The sequence below is a fragment of the Coregonus clupeaformis genome, chromosome 1 (genome assembly GCF_020615455.1).
Source record: "Coregonus clupeaformis isolate EN_2021a chromosome 1, ASM2061545v1, whole genome shotgun sequence".
NCBI lineage: Eukaryota > Metazoa > Chordata > Actinopteri > Salmoniformes > Salmonidae > Coregonus > Coregonus clupeaformis.
Genome location: NC_059192.1, coordinates 78,199,855 through 78,226,721, shown reverse-complemented (window position 1 = coordinate 78,226,721; position 26,867 = coordinate 78,199,855). Strand labels below are relative to the sequence as shown.

At 40.0% G+C, this 26,867-nt stretch overlaps 1 protein-coding gene across 1 annotated transcript in view; it reads left to right on the top strand.

Annotated features, from left to right (window-relative positions):
• LOC121576253 (calcium-activated potassium channel subunit alpha-1-like) overlaps positions 1–7,828 on the top strand; it is a 111,538-nt gene extending 103,710 nt beyond the window's left edge. The window contains exons 25-28 of the mRNA XM_041889382.2: positions 257–384; positions 619–840; positions 6,206–6,234; positions 7,304–7,828. Coding sequence (XP_041745316.2) covers positions 257–384; positions 619–840; positions 6,206–6,234; positions 7,304–7,479 — 555 coding nt within the window. The 3' untranslated portion in view covers positions 7,480–7,828. The remainder of the gene's footprint in view (positions 1–256; positions 385–618; positions 841–6,205; positions 6,235–7,303) is intronic.
• Positions 7,829–26,867: the final 19,039 nt, after the last annotated feature.

Genomic DNA, 26,867 nt, shown 5'->3' with positions numbered 1-26,867 from the left:
GGCTGGGTGATACTGTATATCCAGGCCTATGCAGTATCTGTGACCCCTATGGTAGCAAATGCTGAACCGTACAAACAGTGGACATGTTTAGAATGAAATTCGTTTTGAGAGAGATATACTATGTTCATATGTAAATGCACTTTTCATTCACATTCAAAAATATATGTATTTTTAAATCAGCTTTTTTTATTTAGATCTGTATCATTTGACAAACATCAAAACTCAATATTAAACGTTCTGCTTCTCTGCCTTACAGGATGGTGGTTGCTACGGTGACTTATTTTGTAAAGCATTAAAAACATACAACATGCTGTGCTTCGGAATTTATCGATTAAGAGATGCACATTTAAACACACAAAGTCATACAAGTCAATGCACTAAACGGTGAGTATGTTGTAGCTTAAATTACTGTTGGCAGAATGTCCACTACCCAGAAGGCAAAACTGGTTGCAATGACATTGTTACAACTAGATTTCAACCGTTGTAATATGGTTGTAATGACGACATTTCAACCAGCTTTGGCATCTGGTTCGAGCCACACTAGATGCCGTGTCATTTTGATAAATCAATAGTAGATAATCTGTATTGATGACTCATCACTGGCTCTTTCCTCTTTAGGTATGTGATAACCAACCCGCCCTATGGTTTTGAGCTGGTGCCATCAGACCTGATCTTCTGCCTGATGCAGTTTGACCACAACGCGGGTCAGTCCCGGGCCAGCCTCTCCCACAGTTCCCACTCCTCCCATTCTTCCAGCAAAAAGAGCTCCTCCGTCCATTCTCTCACTGCCACCAACCGCACCAACCGTGCCAAGAGCAGGGACTCACGGGAAAAACAGAAGTATGTGCCCCTCTAAAGATGGTTGCATCCCAAATGGTACCCTATTCCCTATATAGTACACTACTTTTGACCAGAGCCCTATTGGCCAGTTACTTATGGTGAAAAAGGTTAATAAAATAAAAAGTGTTACTGCTTGGCAGTTAGTGTCTCTTTTGAATCATTACCAATTTGGGGGCAAAAGCAAAAAATATGTTGGCGCTTTTAGGGTTAAGAGAATAGGGTGCCATTTGGGACGCAACCATGTTTGTCTGATTCTCTGTGTTTGTGTTTGTTGAGTAATGCCTGTGAACTTTCTTAACTGTTGTCAAGTGTCCTATCTGGTTTCTTCTCACTGATTGACATCGATGGCTCTATAACATAGAAATCAAAATGGCTACTGAAGTGCCTTAAGTCGATGATGACAGCCAGTGCTTGACTTGGGCCAGAGCTGTCCGAAGCGCAGTACCGGCACTTTTAATTTTGGGGGAATTGCGTACTGGCTACTCTATAAAACAAAGTAGCCTATCGCCGGCCCAGATTCACACACCGAGGCAAAAAAGGTTGATCACAGCGGAATGAAGGCAGGATCTGCATTGAATAGCAAGGGAGAGTGGGTATTCATTTTTCTAATTCCACTTTGTTCAAGTTTATTTACCGCTAGTCTGTGAATCCGCGAGTGACAGTAGACTGTTGGAGATTGTGCAGACTGAATGGCATGGTGCGCTGTTCCAAGTTGTCAAATGAAGGTTTATAAGGTCATGAAAAGTAATGGAAATCAGTTTCATAATTGTTGTTAATGTAATTCATGAAAGCACACTTTTAAATATGATCAATCAATAAAAAAATGCCATATCAGACATTATGGGAATGACCCTTCAGTGCATGTCTGTGGTGCTGCATGTGTGTCAGTGTGAGTGGGCCGTTGCCCGAGGAGAGAGAGCGCCACATTTCAGCAGCAGGTATAAAATAATGACCGACAACAGACTAACTAGATGGCCAATTCAAAACATAACTTGTAGCAGTTATTGTGCTAGTTAAATATAGCTAACTAAGCATTAATGTTGTTGTCGCCTTTCCATCGTCACTGTAGAGCCTAAATAAATCTGCACCGTAGGAAAGCTGGGATTCCCCTCTACGGAAAAATATGAAAATGTATGCGCTCTGGATAAGAGCGTCTGCTAAATTACTTAAATGTAAATGTATTAAACAGTAATTGCGACAACATAAAAAATATTCTAAGAATAGCCTAATTGACAAATAACTTGCTGTGCATAGATCTCCTCTGAAACATGAATATTTGAGCCTTATATATAAACATGTCTAGTTAGATACCTTGCTTTGAAGTAGCCTACATTATCCATTTGATCCCTGATTTATTTAACGAGGGAATAATTGTATAAAGACAAAAGGATTCGGTTGTAATGTTGCAAAATTTTATATCAAGTGTGGAAACCATCATCCAGGATAGCTACTGGGTGTGCAGGCTTTTGTTCAAGTCCCCAGATCAAGGGCACAACGGCAGGAGGTGGTCGGTCTACATGTGATCAAACACAGCAGCCTTCCAATGTCAATAATGCTTACTTTTTCATTTAGGATATTATAATAATAGTCAATAAAATGTGGTTAAAAGTCATGGAGAAGTCATTGAAAATGTGTATGAACCCTTAACAGTGAATAATCAGAGGTCTCTATAGCATAATGTCATTTGTGAAGTTTGGTAAACATAGTCTAATGGACCGACTTGGAAAAAGACAGCTCCTGCACTTCTTCCATCGCAAGTCAAGCACTGATAACAGCAGAAGGTATTACTTGATATTAAGGTCCCTTAATAAACCATTTATTAATCATTATTCCTACATTTGTAAATGTCAATAAGCAATCTCTAAATAGTCATTTAAAAACGTTTTAATTATTTATAAGATAATTAATAAGGTGTTTGATTATAGTATGGTCACAATTTCAAAATCATTTATAATGTACTACCAGTGTACTTATAAAGCAGTTATTGTCAACTCATCAGATTATTTGTAAGGCATGTGTTAATGGTTGATTTAATGGTTTGACTCACCATTTATCTACATATTTATAAATGTATTTATCAATGTCATTAATGGGATATTTAGTCATTGTTAATGAGTGCATTTGTAAATGTGAGTACATGCATTTACTAATACATCATTTGATTAATGTAGCTCCTTGTAAACCATTTACTAATTATTAATAAACTATTTTGCAGCCTCTAATCTAAAGTGTGCACTATATATACTTTATACATTTATAAATGACTTGTTACTCCCCAAAAGCTGGCCACATTAGTAGACAATATTTGATTCTCCACCAATGGCTAAAAATAACCTAAAACACACAATGGTAAAAGAAGAAGTACACAATATAATGTAGTATAAGAATGGAAAAAAATATGGAAAAAACAGAGCATCTCCAGAATAAATTGTATTGCATGAACTTCTTGCTTAAACAATTTCAATTACATATTTCAGAAGCTTCATAACTTCAGCCATTAACAAAGGCCTGATAAATCAAAAGTGATCATCAACTTCGGCAACTTGCACTGTTTAACACTAGTATAGTCAGGCCTCGACGAATACAAATAGCCGCCAATGCGTCAAATAAATCCATTTAATATACACCATCACAAATAAACTTTTTTTCAGTTAAGGCAGGTTTTAAAAAACATTATGATATTAAGAAAATGTATTTCAAAAGAACAGAATAGCATATTTGAAGTTTATGGTCCTATGCCAATATGTTTTCACTACAGTGACGAATAAGGGATATGGCTTGAAAATGTATCTCAATCCAGGGATGGAAGCTGTCACTGTACTCCTAATTATCCCATTATCCAAGCCGCGAAATTGAGAAGATTGAAATACTACTAGTTTTTTTATTAAACTGCCTTTTTCGTCAGCATGCTAGGTTAACTAATGCTAAAGCAGCCCATTGGATTCCACAACACTCCTGACAGCAACTCACCCCAATGCTAGGCATCACATACTGTTTATAAATGGTTTATTAAGCCAAGGGACCTTAATATAAAGTGTTACCCGGCTGAATATAATGCAGAACAACAAATACTACACTTGTAATCTCTAAACAAGGAACTACTCACACATACTGCATACTGAGAGATCATTTGTGTGTGATCTCCTTGAGAATACTGAAGTTCAAGTATGGGTTTACAGGATATCTTTAACAGTTACTGAGGTTGCTGAGTGAATGCTACAACGGTTAGTACTGTAGGTGAGACTACAAATATACTTACAAGCTTCTTTTTATTTATTTGGTCTTATAGCATACTTATTTTAGTATTTTAATATAGGTGAATGCCTATTTTAGATATATTAATTTTGGATGTTGCATGCTTTTAATAATATATTTTTTAATTACTGCGAAATCAAAAAGAGGAGCATTTATACAGTAGTATGTACATTTACATTTACATTTTAGTCATTTAGCAGACGCTCTTATCCAGAGCGACTTACAGTTAGTGAGTACATACATAATTTTTTTTATACTGGCCCCCATGGGAATCGAACCCACAACCCTGGCATTGCAAACGCCATGCTCTACCAATTGAGCTACATCCCTGCCGGTCATTCCCTCCCCTACCCTGGACGACGCTGAGGCAATTGTGCGCCGCCCCATGAGTCTCCCGGTTGCGGCCGGCTACGACAGAGCCTGGATTCGAACCAGGATCTCTAGTGGCACAGCTAGCACTGCGATGCAGTGCCTTAGACCACTGCGCCACTCGTACAACTCTGAACGCTTTGGAAACAAGCATGGACATTCTATAGTTGCTTTGCATTTGTATACGCATGTAGCGTACATGCTGTAACATCAATTTATCAAATTATAATCAAATTAATTGAAACCATGTTACCATAATACACTTTGATGTGTTCAGTCATTTTAGGGATGAAATTAAGCTAGCCCGCTAGCCTGAGGCTAGTATTTTTTATACTGGGCTAGTAGAAAATCTGCCAAACTAGCCAGCCAGGCCAGTGAAATGTTCAAATATGTCATGGCACAGATTTTGGACATGAATTTGTGATCTACTAGCCCGGCCGGCCAGTGCCCAAAATACTTAAAGGGATACTTTGGGATTTTGGCAATGAGGCCCTTTATCTACTGCTCCAGAGTCAGATTTACATTTACATTTTAGTCATTTAGCAGACGCTCTTATCCAGAGCGACTTACAGTTAGTGAATATATATATATATATATATATATATATATATATATATATATACATAGTGGGGAGAACAAGTATTTGATACACTGCCGATTTTGCAGGTTTTCCTACTTACAAAGCATGTAGAGGTCTGTAATTTTTATCATAGGTACACTTCAACTGTGAGAGACGGAATCTAAAACAAAAATCTAGAAAATCACATTGTATGATTTTTAAGTAATTAATTATTTTAATTAAATTAAATTAAATTATCCCTCACCTTCCTCATGATCATTGATGCCCCACGAGGTGAGATCTTGCATGGAGCCACAGACCGAGGGTGATTGACCGTCATCTTGAACTTCTTCCATTTTCTAATAATTGCGCCAACAGTTGTTGCCTTCTCACCAAGCTGCTTGCCTATTGTCCTGTAGCCCATCCCAGCCTTGTGCAGGTCTACCATTTTATCCCTGATGTCCTTACACAGCTCTCGGGTCTTGGCCATTGTGGAGAGGTTGGAGTCTGTTTGATTGAATGTGTGGACAGGTGTCTTTTATACAGGTAACGAGTTCAAACAGGTGCAGTTAATATAGGTAAAGAGTGGAGAACAGGAGGGCTTCTTAAAGAAAAACTAACAGGTCTGTGAGAGCCAGTATTCTTACTGGTTGGTAGGTGATCAAATACTTATGTCATGCAATAAAATGCAAATTAATTACTTAAAAATCATACAATGTGATTTTCTGGATTTTTGTTTTAGATTCCGTCTCTCACAGTTGAAGTGTACCTATGATAAAAAATTACAGACCTCTACATGCTTTGTAAGTAGGAAAACCTGAAAAATCGGCAGTGTATCAAATACTTGTTCTCCCCACTGTATATATATTTTTTTTTCATATGAACTCGTAGATACCCATGCTAGTAGATACCCATAGACTTCCAGTCATTGCGCTAACGCTAGTTAGCATTGGCTTGCAAAACTACCTATAACTTCCTTCATAGTGGACACAGAGACATATAAATGGCAAACACGAGTTCATCTGACTCAGTGGAAGTAGATAAAGGGCCTCATTGCCAAAATCCCAAAGTACCCCTTTAAGTTCCATCCCAGCGCATTTAGAATGGTTATTAGACATATGGTTGTACAATGTATGGTAGCAATTTGTCTTACATATGTAGTTCACACTTGTTTTTCTAAAGTGCTACAAGGATGAATAGAATGGGCCAAGGTATGGATGCGATGAATGAATATGCATGAAGTAGATAATGCATCAGTCATGCCCTTGTTTGGTGTTTCCAAAATAAATGCTGCAACGCCCGACAGCATCCCAGACCTGCATGACTATAAGCTCATCATCAGTCCCTCTTAAATACTACATTATGGAGTAGTTTATATGACCACACCAAATGGTTTGATGCCACTTTGACTTGTTTTCAGACAAATTAAACTGCAAACTAATTTTCCGGACAATAAAGTAAAAAAGTAAAGTCAGTCAAAGTAGAGTAAATATGTAATAATTTCAGCCATTATGGATCCTTCTACACTAACCACCATATACTTCTGTGAAAGTGCACTTGTTAGGACAATGTCGTTGAATAAGTCATTTAATAATTTAATATATACAGTACGGATATCAAATCAACCGTCAATTTGTCTTGTAGTTCTAATTTGATCCACACAAGGCAGGTTGCATCAAGCCAAAGCCTGAAGCCCCTCATAAAACAATATTACTTTTGAATGATTTCAAACCTTGAATATAAACTTGAGCGATTTTGGTTGCATCCCAAATGGGACCCTATTCCCTTTATAGTGCACTACTTTTGACCAGGGCCCATAAAGCGCTGGTCAAAAGTAGTGTACTATATAAGGAATATGGTGCCATTAGGGATGAAATCTATGGGTCCATTTCAGCCATTCCAGCTGACCCAAAGCTGAATGCATTGATTGTTTAAACTATTGTACTGTGGCGGTACAATAGGATATTTGCATTGCATGACCACTGACAAACAACAGCATGGTAAACTATTCTATAAAGATAGCTTACTATCTGACATTAGGTCTCATTCAGAGTAAACAATACTGATTTGGAATGCTAATGACATAGCCTTGTAATCACTTAAACATTTTGGTAAAGTGATTACATTCCAAGTGGCACACTATTCCTAGTGCACTACTTTTGACCAGTCCCCTATGGGCTCTGGTCAAAAGTAGTGCACTGTATAGGGAATAGGGTGCCATTTGAGACGATCCAGTAACATCCACAAACCATTAACGGTTTGATTTCTGTTGTTTCTCAGAAAAGACTTGGTTTACAGATGAGCCTGAGAACGCGGCCTACCACAGGAACATTGACATCAAGCCAATGAGTACTGGTCACAGTAGTCACACAGCCAATCACCAGGTCAACCAGAACCCTTACAAATCCACCAACAACCATATTCCATCCATCAGAGAGGTGGAGGACGAATGCTGAACTACAGAACCCCATATTGACACCTACAGTAGAACCCACCTGGAGAACACCTGGAAAAAACCTGGAATTATAACCCAAGAACATTTAGAACCCACCTAGAGAACACATGGAAAGACACCTAGAACCTGTGGAACTGGAACCTGAAGAACAACTGAAAGCTAGAATCCTTAGTTGCTTTAATGATAAATACCCATTGATTCTTGAAGAATATAACTTAAAAATGCCTCATGAGCTTAGTTCAACTGTTGTACCCAATCAGAACCCAATATATACGATTGTTTTACTCCAATGTTTGTATACAATGTAAATGTAAACAAACACTGTATAGCCTCTAAACATGGTTAAAACTATAATGTTTATATCATGGATGGTCAGTCCTTGCATCCGTAGCTTTGTCTATTAATTTGAGAGTGGTTACATTTCTCCAGGCCCATCCCTCAGCTTTTTACCAAAACTGAGGAGGGTTGACTGCTTTGTTATTGTTTCAAGTAAGGATTCTTGTTTTAAAGGGATACTTTGGGATTGTATCTACTTCCCCAGAGTCAGATGAACTCGTGGATACCATTTTTATGTCTCTGTGTCCAGTATGAAGGAAGTTCGAGGTAGTTTCGCAAGCCAATGCTAACTAGCGCTACCCATAGACTTCCAGTCATTGCACTAACGCTTGTTAGCAACTTCCTTCAAACTGCACGCAGAGACATAAAAATGGTATCCACTCTGGGGAAGTAGATAAAGGGCCTCATTGCCAAAATCCCGAAGCATCCCTTTAACATAGAACTCCAGAGAACAAATAAATAATTGGGACGAATGGGGTGTTTGCATGGGAAAACAGCATTCAGTATTCTCCCTCAGATTCCTTCTTCATCAGTCACCAGTTACTGATCACAACATCAGTACAAACTAACCTCTTGGAAAAGGACAACCTTTTCATATGTACAGTACATACAGTAATATCATATATACAGTACCAGTCAAAGGTTTGGACACACCTACTCATTCAAGGGTTTTTCTTTATTTTTACTATTTTGGTTACTGCATTATTTCATATGTGTTATTTCATAGTTGATGTCTTCTACAATGTAGAAAATAGTAAAAATAAAGAAAAACCCAGGAATGAGTTGGTGTGTCCAAACCTTTGACTGGTACTGTTTATTCATATATAAATGAAGCAACGTAATATAAATATAATCATATGTCAATCAAATGTACAGTCAGTCAGTCATTAATGTTAACACTCAGCCATGTAGTTTGCACAGCCAGTTCCTTCTTAGTGACCAGACTCCATCAGTTACCCATTTTGGAGAATGAGGGTCGCTTCAGTCAGAATAGATAGCAACGCAACGCAACGCAAGATTATAAGTGATGAAACATTATATTAGATTATTATGAAACTGGACAAATTATTTGCCATTGGAAGCATTTTCTTTTTTTAAACCTTCATTTGTGCAATGGTGTTTCAAGACTGACATGTATCCAGTATTGGAATGCCGTACTCTTTGCGTATGTTTTTGACATACCTGGTAAGATCCAATACAAAACAAAGTTTGCAAAAAAGGGTATGTTATCGATTTTGATTTCACCATATTATCACTTTGTGGGTCGTCATTTAATAAGTCAATTCACAACGACTATATTTGTGATTGATTGTCAACGTTCATGTCAAAATAGTACATTGTATTGTATTGGCCCCAGCCTTATTTTGATTGTCCAGTTCGTTTGTGCGTCTACTGACCTACAGGATACTTCCTGCCTTTTTAGCTTTGATATCAATGTCCAACAACTATACTGGAATATAAAGGAATATGAGATGTGGATAGAATGACACTGGAAATACAAAATAAACCATATTCCCAATACATTTGACACATTTGACCTGGCATTATAGGGACATAATGCTATAACCCAAATATGATGAAGCTGTTTTGGAGGATGTTCAGTAGCTATCCGAGCAGCTATTAAGATGAACGGACCTTAATTACCTTAACTAATAGGTCTACCTATTGGATTAGGTTATACTGTATAATCCTACCTGTTTAACCCTACCTATACCTTAATTACCTTAACTAATAGGTCTACCTATTGGATTAGGTAATACTTTATGCAACCTACCTACCTACCTGTTTAACCCTACCTATACCTTAATTACCTTAACTAATAGGTCTACCTATTGGATTAGGTTATACTGTATAATCCTACCTGTTTAACCCTACCTATACCTTAATTACCTTAACTAATAGGCCTACCTATTGGATTAGGTTATACTGTATAACCCTACCTGTTTAACCCTACCTTTACCTTAATTACCTTAATAGATTTACCTGGAAGTACAGGGAGGGTTATACTGTAAATTATGTTAATATCACCATGAATGAGGTGAAAGATTGAGAAAGCCACATATCGCATGAAGTGGGTGTATATACCTATAGCTCTGGTCCCATCGCGCAACTACAACAACGAGTTGCCTCTGCACCTCTGTTAGTAGAGGAATGCGCATTAACACCCTGGACCAAAGCTATTCCTGTATCTGTAGATGGATCCTCCTTTGGCTAAAAGCACTGCTTGGCACTGAGTTGGCATGGAGGCACTAGAGTAGCTTGGATGTTCTCCATGACTAGTCCCAGCGTTATACTCAGACTGTAGAAGAAGAATGTTAAGGATTTTCTGTAGATATACCCCCAAAACAGCTGAATCATAAAAGGAGCATTTGGCTAACTACAGTACAAAGCTTTGTAATGCCAGTTTCTCATGTTTTGGTGTAACACAACTGACACTCAAACTGAAGACACTTGTGTGACTGAACATGTTCATCAATTCGTCATGTCCATAAACCATAACCATATTTGTTCATCTCTTTTCTTTCAATATACAATACAATGCAGTACATGACTCTAATGAGACTGTTAAAGTCAGTAATCTGAAGAAAGAAATGGTGTGGCATTTTGCTGGCCAGCAATGTGCCGGGCAGTGTTTAGGTCAAAGGACAACTCAGGCTAAAGACCCACTGTAGAGAAAGTGGCTTATTAAGATAGGGATTATATAGAAACAGGGCATGTATATTGCTATTGCTAAAGGAGAGAGTGTCATATCTAGTCATAGAGACATTTACAGTGGGGAAAAAAAGTATTTAGTCAGCCACCAATTGTGCAAGTTCTCCCACTTAAAAAGATGAGAGAGGCCTGTAATTTTCATCATTAGGTACACGTCAACTATGACAGACAAAATGAGATTTTTTTTCTCCAGAAAATCACATTGTAGGATTTTTAATGAATTTATTTGCAAATTATGGTGGAAAATAAGTATTTGGTCAATAACAAAAGTTTCTCAATACTTTGTTATATACCCTTTGTTGGCAATGACACAGGTCAAACGTTTTCTGTAAATCTTCACAAGGTTTTCACACACTGTTGCTGGTATTTTGGCCCATTCCTCCATGCAGATCTCCTCTAGAGCAGTGATGTTTTGGGGCTGTCGCTGGGCAACACGGACTTTCAACTCCCTCCAAAGATTTTCTATGGGGTTGAGAGATCTGGAGACTGGCTAGGCCACTCCAGGACCTTGAAATGCTTCTTACGAAGCCACTCCTTCGTTGCCCGGGCGGTGTGTTTGGGATCATTGTCATGCTGAAAGACCCAGCCACGTTTCATCTTCAATGCCCTTGCTGATGGAAGGAGGTTTTCACTCAAAATCTCACGATACATGGCCCCATTCATTCTTTCCTTTACACGGATCAGTCGTCCTGGTCCCTTTGCAGAAAAACAGCCCCAAAGCATGATGTTTCCACCCCCATGCTTCACAGTAGGTATGGTGTTCTTTGGATGCAACTCAGCATTCTTTGTCCTCCAAACACGACGAGTTGAGTTTTTACCAAAAGTTCTATTTTGGTTTAATCTGACCATATGACATTCTCCCAATCCTCTTCTGGATCATCCAAATGCACTCTAGCAAACTTCAGATGGGCCTGGACATGTACTGGCTTAAGCAGGGGGACACGTCTGGCACTGCAGGATTTGAGTCCCTGGCGGCGTAGTGTGTTACTGATGGTAGGCTTTGTTACTTTGGTCCCAGCTCTCTGCAGGTCATTCACTAGGTCCCCCGTGTGGTTCTGGGATTTTTGCTCACCGTTCATGTGATCATTTTGACCCCACGGGGTGAGATCTTGCGTGGAGCCCCAGATCGAGGGAGATTATTAGTGGTCTTGTATGTCTTCCATTTCCTAATAATTGCTCCCACAGTTGATTTCTTCAAACCAAGCTGCTTACCTATTGCAGATTCAGTCTTCCCAGCCTGGTGCAGGCCTACAATTTTGTTTCTGGTGTCCTTTGACAGCTCTTTGGTCTTGGCCATAGTGGAGTTTGGAGTGTGACTGTTTGAGGTTGTGGACAGGTGTCTTTTATACTGATAACAAGTTCAAACAGGTGCCATTAATACAGGTAACGAGTGGAGGACAGAGGAGCCCCTTAAAGAAGAAGTTACAGGTCTGTGAGAGTCAGAAATCTTGCTTGTTTGTAGGTGACCAAATACTTATTTTCCACCATAATTTGCAAATAAATTCATTAAAAATCCTACAATGTGATTTTCTGGATTTCTTTTCCTCAATTTGTCTGTCATAGTTGACGTGTACCTATGATGAAAATTACAGGCCTCTCTCATCTTTTTAAGTGGGAGAACTTGCACAATTGGTGGCTGACTAAATACTTTTTTTCCCCACTGTAAAACCATATAAATTACATTTCAAATCATGTAAGTCTTGGAAAAATTTGACGTTTAATTGTAAAAGGTTATGGGGAATGTACAGATTCCCTGAAGATAATTAGCATTGTAGCGATTAATGAGAGTGAAAAAAGTCTTAAACTAACATTCAAATTAGGCATTTACTTAGTAACTAAGAAATAAAATGTTCTGTGTTTATTTCTTGGTCCTTTCAAGAAGTCAATACAAAGCTTTAGTGAATTATTCCTATTGCGTGTATAGATGTTGGGTGAAGAGGAGATTGGCATTGCAGTCTAGTTTGTTTTGTTAGTATATTTTAGCACTTTGATTTGTGGACACAATGACAAGTGCTAAGTTTATATTTCTGACTATGTCATACAGATGTAGAATCTTAATTTGAGCCAGTTTGCTAAAGCAAGGAAATAATCCTGCAGCAACAGGAAATGTGAATTATTATGTGTATTATAATTCATGGAGATTTTGAAAATGTTCCTTTAGGGAAAATCAAGTCTGAAATGTTAAAGTGGAAACTACAAACTTCAGAAGCCTTTTTAAACCTCAAATACACTTCTATCAAATTAAGATCCTACATCTGTACATACAATACCCAACGCTAAATACAGTACATTGTATTATTAAGGATTGTATATAAGTTGTACATGATTTCATTTTGTATTTTCACAAATTAAAAAAAACGGATGTATTGTGTTCTATGTCATATTGTTATTCGTGATCTTGTATTTTTTAGGGGGGGGGGGGGATCCCTAATAATTGAATTCGAAATGATATTGTACAAATGAGGTCCAGTATACAGTTGAACTCAGAGGTTTACATACGCCTTAGCCAAATACATTTAAACTCAGTTTTTCACAATTCCTGACATTTAATCCTAGTAAAAATTCCCTGTGTTAGGTCAGTTAGGATCACCACTTTATTTTAAGAATGTGAAATGTCAGAATAACAGTAGAGAGAATTATTTATTTCAGCTTTGATTTCTTTCATCACATTCACAGTGGGTCAGAAGTTTACTTACACTCAATTAGTATTTGGTAGCGTTGCCTTTAAATTGTTTAACTTGGGTCAAACGTTTCGGGTTTCCTTCCACAAGCTTCCCACAATAAGTTGGGTGAATTTTGGCCCATTCCTCCTGACAGAGCTGGTGTAACTGAGTCAGGTTTGTAGGCCTCCTTGCTCGCACACGCTTTTCAGTTCTGCCCACACATTTTCTATAGGATTGAGGTCAGGGCTCTGTGATGGCCACTCCAATACCTTGACTTTGTTGTCCTTAAGCCATTTTGCCACAACTTTGGAAGTATGCTTGGGGTCATTGTCCATTTGGAAGACTCATTTGCGACCAAGCTTTAACTTCCTGACTGATGTCTTGAGATGTTGCTTCAATATATCCACATAATTTTCCTTCCTCATGATGCCAACTATTTTGTGAAGTGCACCAGTCCCTCCTGCAGCAAAGCACACCCACAGCATGATGCTGCCATCCCCGTGCTTCACGGTTGGGATGGTTTTCTTCGGCTTGCAAGTTGCCCCCTTTTTCCTCCAAACATAACAATGGTCATTATGGCCAAACAGTTCTATTTTTGTTTCATCAGCCTAGAGGACATTTCTCCAAAAAGTAAGATCCCATGTCCCCATGTGCAGTTGCAAACCATAGTCTGGCTTTTTTATGGCGGTTTTGGAGCAGTGGCTTCTTCCTTGCTGAGCGGCCTTTCAGGTTATGTCGATATAGGACTCGTTTTACTGTGGATATAGATACTTTTGTACCTGTTTCCTCCAGCATCTTCACAAGGTCCTTTGCTGTTGATTTGCACTTTTCGCACCAAAGTATGTTCATCTCTAGGAGACAGAACACGTCTCCTTCCTGAGCGGTATGACGGCTGCGTGGTCCCATGGTATTTATACTCGCGTACTATTGTTTGTACAGATGAAAGTGGTACCTTCAGGCGTTTGGAAATTGCTCTCAAGAATGAACCAGACTTGTGGAGGTCTACAATTGTTTTTCTGAGGTCTTGGCTGATTTCTTTTGATTTTCCCATCATGTCAAGCAAAGAGGCACTGAGTTTGAAGGTAGGCCTTGAAATACATCCACAGGTACACCTCCAATTGACTCAAATGATGTCAATTAGCCTATCAGAAGCTTCTAAAGCCATGACATCATTTTCTGGAATTTTCCAAGCTGTTTATAGGCACAGTCAACTTAGGTATGTAAACTTCTGACCCACTGGAATTGTGATACAGTGAATCATAAGTTAAATAATCTGTCTGTAAACAACTGTTGGAAAAATTACTTGTGTCATGCACAAAGTAGATGTCCTAACCGACTTGCCAAAACTATAGTTTGTTAACAAGAAATTTGTGGAGTGGTTGAAAAACGAGTTTTAATGACTCCAACCTAAGTGTATGTAAACTTCCAATTTCAACTGTAGCTTCCGATCTAGGCTATGTACTGTGCTGTACATTTGGATGTGATTATTTTTTACCTCTACCACAGCAGAGACCATAAACTTTAACCCCCCTCAGACTTATAAGGTGTACCTTTAGACTCACTAGAAGATAGAGAGAACGGGATCAGAATTAGGGATCAATGAAAGAAAGCCATCTAAATATATCCTTATTCGTCTCCGTTTCAGCATCAATTGGTAGATTAAAAAAATACTCTGATTTTGTAGATTATTTTATTGTTAGGAAAGTATTTATGAATAAAAAAGAAACAGGTTAGTAGAGCTTTTACGAACAAAATGTATTGATGAAGCAAAAATACAGTGGTTTGATTCATCCTGAAAGTTTCCATATTCAAGTTAAATCCAGGAAAGATTGGAAGGTGAGACAAGTGTACAATAGGGGTTAAACAGTCCTATAAATCTATCCTAATCCTCACTAAGCATGGAACTGCAATGACAGCAGTCCAGGTTTAAACTGCTATGTGTGGTCTGAGTTCCATAATTATTACACAACGTAATATGATCCACTATTGCTAGCGACCCTCAGGAACAACTACACGGACGTGACAAAGGAGAGAAAGGTTAACAGAATGGGATGGAATGATGCAAAATGTAGGCTACAAATTGAAGGACAATAAAGTGACAGTTATAAATGTATGTGGGTATTACTGTCTCCCATTAGTGGCTAATATTTAACATGATATAGCATATAATTAAAACATTGTTGAGCGCATAAATCAACCCGGTAAATTCGGCGCTACAGAAACCAATAGCTTGGATCTCCAAATTTCATCCCCGCAAATTATGAAGACATACAAAAACAAATCTGAATAACGGCACAGCTATTTATAGCCTACTTCACTGTGAAAAAGGGTCTGCAATACATGCCAAATGATATTTTCAGTTTGCTTCCATATGACTGGTTTCACGTCTCCAGCGACCATAAGAAAAAATAATCGAAAACAATTGCTATTTGTAATTACAATCCCCTTCTCCAAACGGATTACTCATTTACCTAGGTCTTATCAATTTATACATTACAGTCCAAGGAGAATGCTTTTATTAAGTGTAGTATTTCCACTTGGAACTAACAGGTGCTCAACCTTATTCATGGTTTCCTCGCATGTAAAGGTGGTGTATTATGAGGGAATTAAGTCAAGGTCAAAATACGGCGTCTCTGTAACCACACCTCCATTTCTTTGATCTCCACCCCAAACGAAAAGCTGGCTGTCACGTGCGTTTCCTCATGCTTAAGTTCAAGGTCAGAATACCTATAGAGAGAAAAGTGCATAAAAAGGGAATACATTTCCATTTACACGCGTGTAACTCGGGTCTGAATTTCCCCCTTTGCGATTGCCAGACAAATCATCTGACAGGGGAGGCCTGGCTGTCTCAGTGCAGCCTGTGGATAATAGTTGATAAAACAGTCTCCACGTTCTCACCTTGGGATGAAGTGGGCCCATCATGTTGCTTATTAACGTTTTTACACGCCCAGGCTCGGCAGGGGACTGTCAGCATGCCAATAATATTTACTGTCTGACACCTCAGAGGCTCGATAAAGGGGGAACTGGAGGGGCTGTTGATTGCACTGATCCACCGCCATGGCTGTCACAGCTACTGAAGCACACTGTGTGTGTCCCCAAATGGCACCCTATTACCTATTTAGTGCACTACTTTTGACCAGGGCCCATATAGGGCTCTGGTAAAAGGTAGTGCACGATATAGGAAATATGGTGCCATTTGGGACGTGGACTAATCCTCCTGCTTCCTCAGCACATAATACTAAACAAACATGTTTAGACTATAGGTATTGTCGCCATTGGGTAAAACTAAGACAATACCACACAGCTACACAAATGGTCACTGCTAATGTGTGTTGATGTGAGTTCAAAAGCAGTGTATTTGTGAAATATGTGATGGTTGGTTACTGAGATCACTGCCAGAGCAGCATCAGAGCACACACACACACACGAGTAGAGCCAGCCATGCAGCCTCTAGTGATAATAGTTACCATGACAATGCAGTAGGTGAGCTAGCTAGCTAGGTGGTGGCTCTTAGTGCATCAATGCCATCCTGGATAAACAGTGATTTTTTACCAAAACAAGGAGGTCATTACGCCAGGCTTGTCAAATCAATGTTGAGTGTCCTGCCTGATTAAGTCGTCCCCCTCTCAGCCCTGACACAGTGTCAATACTGGCTGGCTGGCTGGAGGAGAGGTGGGAGGGAGGGGTGGCCTATGGCTGTGACTGCGTCCCAAATTGCACCTTATTCCCTACATAGTGTCCTACTTTTGACGAGCCCTATGTGTTTCCTTATGGGCCCTGGTCAAAGGTAGTGCACAATGTAGGGAATAGGGTGCTATTTTGGACACAGGCAGACACTCTGGTTATAGGCCTGAAAAGCCTATCAGTCAGACAGCTGAGCAGGTCTAATGATTCCCTGTGCTGTCTATTAGAAGGACATGACAATTTAACCCTGTGGGGACCAGCAGCCCACAGAAGGAGAGAGAGAGGGGAAGGAAAAAGTGACCTTGGCTGCTTTATTTGAAGCTGAAGTAAATTGACAACAGCAGATACATCTTTACCTTGGGCAATTATTGACAGAATTACAGAATAACAACAACAAAGGAAGGAGGAGCAGGTTTCTATGAGGTTGTTTTCGGGACGAGCAGGTTTCGATGAGGTTGTTTTCGGGACGAGTAGGTTTCTATGAGGTTGTTTTAGTTCGCTGGTATTTCTTGTTCTTTTTTGTTTGGATTACGAACGCACGTAAGCCCACAGATATGACCTTTAGTAAACCGCCCGTGTCTTTTCAGACCATGTTATTTCTTCTGAATGTCTGAAACTATTGTTATTCAATAGTATAAAGGTCTGCTGATCTTTATATTGGCAATTGATTCTATGCATTAGTGGAGAACTACACCACCAAAAATATTCTGAAGAAAATCCTAATATTGAAATAGGGTGGGTACATGTTCAATAATTCTTCACTGTACAAAGTCAACACTGTTTTATGTTCACTAGACTAATAAGCTGAATGTTTAAGAAAATATTTGTAAGAACAAAGACCCCAAATTAAGATCCAAACCTTAATTCTACTATACCCTGCTATAATGCTTGGTTACTCCACTGCACCCTGCTATAATGCTTGGATATTGCATGTGGATATTTCAAGTCGATCTGGGTGGTTTACAGATGTTGAGGGCCAGCCTGGTGCAGTAGAGTACGGCCTCAGGGCAAGGTATATTGCTCCAGACATCTATCTTAAGGCTATGAGAACATTGTCTACATCGTTGAAAAAAAGCCATGTGTTTACACAGATGTTCCAAGGCTTTTAGAACAGAGATCTTCTGTGCCAAGCTCTACCACCATCTTTTATGCCATGGGCCACATTCATTTTGCATTAGGCTCCTCTCTGATACAGAAAGGAATGAGAACAGAAGGATCCTCCTTCCTCAGGAAAAAAAGAACAGTGTAGCAAAGAAAGACGAGAAGGAGATTCAGTTCTTCCCATTTTCAACTGGTACAATTTGAGCGGTACAAACTGTAGCAGATAAACATATGATCCCTGTCGTAAGCGAAGGCCCCCCTGCTCCTTCACAAGGGTACAGTTTGCCTCTGAGGCACCGTTGGTCCTCAACCCTTTATGTTTTCTGTAAAGGTCAAAATGTCCCACTCCTTTGTTTCAGTGCTGGCATGCATAAATATAAATCTAAGCTCTCGGCTACCTCAATGCTTGAACCACAGTGTCCTGGGGGTGTGTAAACCGCTTCAAAGACAACATCTAAACCCTATTTACATTTTAGTCATTTAGCAGATGCTCTTATCCAGAGCAACTTACAGTTAAGTGGGTGCATACATTATATATATATTTTTTCATACTGCCCCCCCCTGCGTGGGAATCGAACCCACAACCCTGGCGTTGCAAACACCATGCTCTACCAACTGAGCTACATCCCTGCCGGCCATTCCCTCCCCTATCCTGGACGACGCTGGGCCAATTGTGCGCCGCCCCATGGGTCTCCCGGTCGAACCAGGATCTCTAGTGGCACAGCTAACACTGCAATGCAGTGCCTTAGACCACTGCGCCACTCGATACAGTATGCATTTACAGTACAGTGAGATATAATGCAACATATTACACATTCAATATTATTGGACATATCCAATAGTACAGAGAAGACCACCGCTTCAGTGTCACGATGTCAGTGTATGCGGTAGACTGAAGTCAGGCGCAGGACACAGAACTCAAGGAAAAAACGTATCTGTACTTAATCACGTAAAGTAACAAGAAGCCTCCACGCAGGGAGGAAATAAACCCGCTCACTCACGACATCCGCGAACAAACAACAAACACGCACAGAACACAATGGGAGCCACAGGGTTAAATAGGGGCGGAGTAATCACAAGATGGGCAACAGGTGTGAAACAATCTGACACAACAGGTAGAACATAGAAACATATAACATAGATCGGCAGCAGCTAGTACTCCGGTGACGACGAACGCTGAAACCTGCCCGAGCAAGGAGGAGGGGCAGCCTCGGCAGAATCCGTGACATTCAGACAAAATATCAACCTTATAGGGTTAAACTTTGGTTTAACAGTACATTACTGTAAAGAAAGCACTTTTTTACAGTAATGTACTGTTAAACCACCGTTTTGGGGGGAAATTACGGTTATATGCTGTACTTTCTTTTACAGTAACTTACAAGTAACTGGATGCCTGTCAGTTACCGTAAAACAACAGGATTTTATATTTGTTTTACAGATATAGGCTATTGTACATCTGCTGACGTAATTATTTATCATGTTGCATTTGGACCTCTTGATAGTGAACATCTACTGTATTAACTATACTGTACAGTCAATGTTGAGGTTATTTGGTATAATCTTGTAAAATTCACGGTAAAATTCAATGTGCCAAAGACACTATTCAGTACAAGTACATTAGTTATTTTCTGACTGAGTATATGTTAGATTGATTACACCAGTACCCTCCATTTACCCTCCTTCCCAGTTGTTCATTATTACTCCCAACCCTCTAAAACACAACACTCCATTTTACTACTTACTATTGTGCTAAAAATAAATTTGCCATAACTGCAAACAGATGGCGGTATGTATCTAATAACATTTACCCCTCACCCCATGTAGTAGTAAACATGATTTATAATTTGCAAGATATGATATGATTCATGATTCATGCCTGTGTCATTAGCACATTGGTGGGTTAATAGAAATGCCAGCATGCTGGCTGATTTACTTTGTAAAATGTTCATTCCAAGGTTCAGGAGATTGGAGTCAGTCTGAGTTACAGGATCCATGCATTATATAGAAGAGAACTGACACGACCTTCAGACATCACAGGCTACTCTACTCTATGTATTACCACCCAGCTTGACCCTCCGTCTCAAGGCCTTCCGGAAGGATGAGAGATACATCTGATATACTTAACTGCTATTCCCATTAAATTACTGACTCACATTATTTATGAACTGGAGAAGCCATTTTGTTATGACCGGACATGAGAGGAGATCGAGCACTTTAATTTATACCCGTATTAACAATATATGTTTTGACATTTTCCAATTTCAACAGAAATTGATTAGAAAATATGACAAAGAAATAATGATATCAACACACACACTCTTGTATAACTAACCTTGTGGGGACACACAATTGAGTCCCATTCAAAATCATATTTTCCCTAACCCTAACCCTAACCCGAAGACCTAACCTTAACCCTAAACCTAGAACTAACCCTAATTCTAACCTTAACCCTAAACCCCCTAGAAATAGCATTTGACCTTGTGGCGACCAACAAAATGTCCCCAGTTGGTCAAAAAAATAATAATTTACTAATCTTGTGGGGACACGTATACACACACACACGTATGTTTGTGTCGACTGTACAAATACACATAAGAACATGTACTGTATAAATCCTATCCCAAATTATTATGGTTTCACCATATGGCAGGGATCCTCAACTAGATTCCGCCGCAGGCCGATTTTTTCTTGAGTGGCTGGTCAGGGGGCCAGAACATATTTACAAATAATCTGTAGACTGCAAGTTGACCGCAAGAACCCCAAACAGATATAATATTTCACTAAAACATAATAATTTCAAACATTGTTTACATTTGTATACGATCACGTGTCTCTCTGTATTATGTGTGGGAATACTTGGAACAGATTTCCAACATTAAAATCATTTGGAGCTGATTTCCTAGTGATTTTAGTATTATTTATAAAAACTATTTCTCAGATAACTTGGGGGGCCAAATAAAACCACCGCCAGTTTGTGAACCCTGCCATATGGCTTATTAGTGCCATATGGCTTTATTAGTGCCATATGGCTTTATTAGTGCCATATGGCTTTATTAGTGCCATATGTAGAAGGGAAAAAAATCGACCCCTTCTGCTAGAAGGGAAAGGATAGGAAATACAGTGCGTTTTTGAGAGCGCAGGGTCCATTTTGAAATAATTGGCTTTAGAATTATTTATGACATTAATTGCCACATTATCGACTGGCTGTCAGGTCCTTTGGCATGCAGTCCATCCTTCTCCCCGCAGAGCGTTAGCCGGGCGCTAGCTCAGCCTAAAGTAGACTGACAAGCTAATTATACCATCTTCTCTCACAGTGATAAATGTCGCTAATCTGAAACCAGGCTTGAAATCATACTCGTACCAAATGGTAACCCATTCCCTATGTAGTGCACTACTGTATGTCTGACTCTTATTGATGGAGTAGGCCTATGACCTGGGGGATGATGACTGGGTCAGTTCTTCCATAAAGATGTAATTTTCTTATTCTTTGTGAGAGACAAGGCACATAGTGTATCCCTGAGACAGTGTGGGTGGACAAAATATTATTACTTTTTCTCCAAAGAACATATCCACTCAGCAAAATGTATGCTAATAGTCTATCCAATATTAGTACATTTGTTGAATATTTTAACACAAAATTAGGAAGGCATCCTATATATAAATTATATACACTACCAGTCAAAAGTGTGGACACACCTACTCATTCAAGGGGTTTTCTTTATCTTTACAGGGTTCTACATTGTAGAATAATAGTGAAGACATCAAAACTATGAAATAACTCATGGAATCATGTAATAACCAAAAAAGTGTTAAACTAATATTTTATATTAGAAATTCTTCAAATAGCCACTCTTTGCCTTGATGACAGCTTTGCACACTCTTGGCATTCTCTCAACCAGCTTCACCTGGAATGCTTTTCCAACAGTCTTGAAGGAGTTCCCACATATGCTTAGCACCTGTTGGCTGCTTTTCCTTCACTCTGCCGTCCGACTCATCCCAAACCATCTCAATTGGGTTGAGGTCGGGGGATTGTGGAGGCCAGGTCATCTGATGCAGCACACTATATATAAATCCTTAAACAATGTATAAATCCTTAAACCATGTAGACGACTTGGGTAGCAACCCTAGATTTGTGTTGGGACTATATCTTGTGGACTAAATTCATCAAAATAACGTTTTTGATGAAAATGTCAATCATTATTTGAATATGTTGGTAACCCGTTGTATAAAAGTGATAATGCCCTCGACTTCGTCTTGGGCCTAACAACACCCGTGCCAATATATCCTCCAAACACCGGCTTCTCTGGCATTATCACTTTAAATAAACGATGTAATCTCTCTAAATACGTCTCAGGTAAAAACATTTCACAACGTTTTAATGATGCTGTTTACATATAGTAGTACCTCTGCATCTTGTTGAGATGCGTGGCCTTGACAACGATAGGACGTAACACATACCAAATTTGGCATGTCCCAGAGTTATCTTCAGTGGCTGGGATGCTGTCATCTCTACTTACATCACTACCACTGGCTTAATGCTACTATGACACATGTCACAAACTTTTAAAATGGCTGCTCTTTTCAGCAGATCAGGGCGTAGATTACATTTTATGTTTATATACGTGCGTGTGTGAGGGAAAGAGAGGGGTGGGGTGCACATTTTGGTATCTTCCTCCTATGACTGTCTGTGCCAGTTGTCTGTAAACATAAGCCATGTTCCTCAATGAGACAAAACTGCACTCCATAACACCTCCGATAGCACAACCAATCGCTATTATAGTGATGATCCCCAAAGATCAATTACTCTAGCTCAGCTGTTCGTGTTCACGGTCCAAAAAATACTTATAAACAATGTGTCTTCGATCAAATAAACTAAATAAATATACAAAATAAAGATTAAATAAACACATTCAATATCAAAAAGTTTATAAACAAAACAAAAAAATCAATCAAATTCAGATGGAGTTTTTTGCAACAAGAGCTACACTGCCTATCTAATTATTATTATGTCCAGTGCAACCTATCTCTCTTGCACATGCTCAGATAGTGCAGCCCCAGATTTGACCTTTGACCCCATTTGATCAGCAGTTTTGGCAGGGCAATCCATCATGGTGCTCTTACTGTCACAAGAGGTGCCTGGCCTGTCTGGCTGCAGCTGTGTGTCACTGATGATGAGAGGAAGAAAGGAGAGGAGGAGGGGGAGGAGGAGGGGAGAGGAGAGGAGAGGGGAGGAGAGGAGTAGGGGTGGAGGAGGGTAGGAGGGGGAGAGGAGGAGAGAGGAGAGGGGAGGAGAGGGCAGGAGAGGAGGGGAGAGGAGGAGGGTAGGAGGGGGAGAGGAGAGGAGGAGGGGAGGAGGGGAGGAAAGAGGAGGAGCGGACAGAGAGAGATAGAAGAGGGAAGGGGACAAGAGGCGCTGCTTAAAGGCAATCATGTCAGCGTCTACTTGACTGCTCAGCTCAGCGTGACTGTGAGATTGAAGCAGCACTAGGAGAAGCTGACAGGGAGAGACAGGCAGAAGACACTAGAGGGCTGTGTCTGATTACTGAACACAGCAACTGCGTCACAAATGGCACCCTATTCCCTATATACACTTCACAAAGTTCGCTGCTTCAGTGTTATGAGATATTTTTGTCAGATGTTACTATGGTATACTGAAGTATAATTACAAGCATTCCATAAGTGTCAAATACTTTTATTGACAATTACATTAAGTTTATGCAAAGAGTCAATATTTGCAGTGTTGACCCTTATTTTTCAAGACCTCTGCAATCCGCCCTGGCATGCTGTCAATTAACTTCTGGGCCACATCCTGACTGATGGCAGCCCATTCTTGCATAATCAGTGCTTGGAGTTTGTCAGAATTTGTGGGGTTTTGTTTGTCCACCCGCCTCTTGAGGATCGAACACAAGTTCTCAATGGGATTAAGGTCTGGGGAGTTTCCTGGCCATGGACCCAAAATGTCGATGTTTTGTTCCTCGAGCCACTTAGTTATCACTTTTGCCTTATGGCAAGGTGCTCCATCATGCTGGAAAAGGCATTGGTCGTCACCAAACTGTTCTTGGATGGTTGGGAGAAGTTGCTCTCGGAGGATGTGTTGATACCATTCTTTATTCATGGCTGTGTTCTTAGGCAAAATTGTGAGTGAGCCCACTCCCTTGGTTGAGAAGCAACCCCACACATGAATGGTCTCAGGATGCTTTACTGTTGGCATGACACAGGACTGATGGTAGCGCTCACCTTGTCTTCTCCGGACAAGGTGTTTTCCGGATGCCCCAAACAATCGGAAAGGGGATTCAGAGAAAATGACTTTACCCCAGTCCTCAGCAGTCCAATCCCTGTACCTTTTGCAGAATATCAGTCTGTCCCTGATGTTTTTCCTGGAGAGAAGTGGCTTCTTTGCTGCCCTTCTTGACACCAGGCCATCCTCCAAAGGTCTTCGCCTCACTGTGCGTGCAGATGCACTCACACCTGCCTGCTGCCATTCCTGAGCAAGCTCTGCGCTGGTGGTGCCCCGATCCCGTAGCTGAATCAACTTTAGGAGACCGTCCTGGCGCTTGCTGGACTTTCTTGGGCGCCCTGACGCCTTCTTCACAACAATTGAACCTCTCTCCTTGAAGTTCTTGATGATCCGATAAATGGTTGATTTAGGTGCAATCTTACTAGCAGCAATATCCTTGCCTGTGAAGCCCTTTTTGTGCAAAGCAATGATGACGGCACGTGTTTCCTTGCAGGTAACCATGGTTAACAGAGGAAGAACAATGATTTCAAGCACCACCCTCCTTTTAAAGCTTCCAGTCTGTTATTCTATCTCAATCAGCATGACAGAGTGATCTCCAGCCTTGTCCTCGTCAACACTCTCACCTGTGTTAATGAGAGAATCACTGACATGATGGCAGCTGGTCCTTTTGTGGCAGGGCTGAAATGCAGTGGTAATGTTTTGGGGGGATTAAGTTCATTTTCATGGCAAAGAGGGACTTTGCAATTAATTGCAATTAATCTGATCACTCTTCATGACATTCTGGAGTATATGCAAATTGCCATCATCAAAACTGAGGCAGCAGACTTTGTGAAAATGAGTATTTGTGTCATTCTCAAAACTTTTGACCACGACTGTAGTGCGCTATATAGGGAATAGGGTGCTATTTGGGACACACCCAACCACAGTTAGGGGAATGATGGATTGTTTAATACTACTGTGGAGAATATAGTGTAGTAGGGCATCTCTGGGAATATGTAGAGCCATCTACAGTTCAAGTCGGAAGTTTACATACACTTAGGTTGGAGTAAATAAAACGTGTTTTTCAACCACTCCACAACTTTCTTGTTAACAAACGATAGTTTTGGCAAGTCGATTAGGACCTCTACTTTGTGCATGACACAAAGTAATTTTTCCAACAATTGTTTACAGACAGATAAGTTTACATACCTAAGTTGACTGTGCCTATAAACAGCTTGGAAAATTCCAGAAAATGATGTCATGTCTTTAGAAGCTTCTGATAGGCTAATTGACATCATTTGAGTCAATTGGAGTTGTACCTGTGGATGTATTTCAAGGCCTACCTTCAAACTCAGTGCCTCTTTGCTTGACATCATGGGAAAATCAAAAGAAATCAGCCAAGCCCTCAGGAAAATAATTGTAGACCTCCACAAGTCTGGTTCATTCTTGAGAGCAATTTCCAAACACCTGAAGGTACCACGTTCATCTGTACAAACAATAGTAAGCAAGTATAAACACCATGGGACCACGCAGCCGTCATACCGCTCAGGAAGGAGACGCGTTCTGTCTCCTAGAGATGAATGTACTTTGGTGCGAAAAGTGCAAATCAATCCCAAAACAGCAGCAAAGGACCTTGTGAAGATGCTGGAGGAAACAGGTACAAAAGTATCTATATCCACAGTAAAACGAGTCCTATATCGACATAACCTGAAAGGCCGCTCAGCAAGGAAGAAGCCACTGCTCCAAAACCGCCATAAAAAAGCCAGATTACGGTTTGCAACTGCACATGTGGACAAAGATCGTACCTTTTGGAGAAATGTCCTCTGGTCTGATGAACAAAAAAAGAACTGTTTGGCCATAATGACCATTGTTATGTTTGGAGGAAAAAGGGGTGGCTTGCAAGCCGAAGAACACCATCCCAACCGTGAAGCACGGGGATGGCAGCATCATGCTGTGGGGGTGCTTTGCTGCAGGAGGGACTGGTGCACTTCACAAAATAGATGGCATCATGAGGAAGGAAAATTATGTAGATATATTGAAGCAACATCTCAAGACATCAGTCAGCAAGTTAAAGCTTGGTCGCAAATGGGTCTTCTAAATGGACAATGACCCCAAGCATACTTCCAAAGTTGTGGCAAAATGGCTTAAGGACAACAAAGTCAAGGTATTGGAGTGGCCATCACAAAGCACTGACCTCAATCCTATAGAAAATGTGTGGGCAGAACTGAAAAAGCGTGTGCGAGCAAGGAGGCCTACAAACCTGACTCAGTTACACCAGCTCTGTCAGGAGGAATGGGCCAAAATTCACCCATCTTATTGTGGGAAGATTGTGGAAGGCTACCCGAAACGTTTGACCCAAGTTAAACAATTTAAAGGCAATGCTACCAAATACTAATTGAGTGTATGTAAACTTTTGACCCACTGGGAATGTGATGAAAGAAATAAAAGCTGAAATAAATTATTCTCTCTACTATTATTCTGACATTTCACATTCTTAAAATAAAGTGGTGATCCTAACTGAACTAAGACAGGGCATTTTTACTAGGACTAAATGTCAGGAATTGTGAAAAACTGAGTTTAAATGTATTTGGCTAAGGTGTATGTAAACTTCCGACTTCAACTGTGTAAGAAGATCATCAAGGACCTCATCCACCCTAGCCACAGCCTGTTCACACC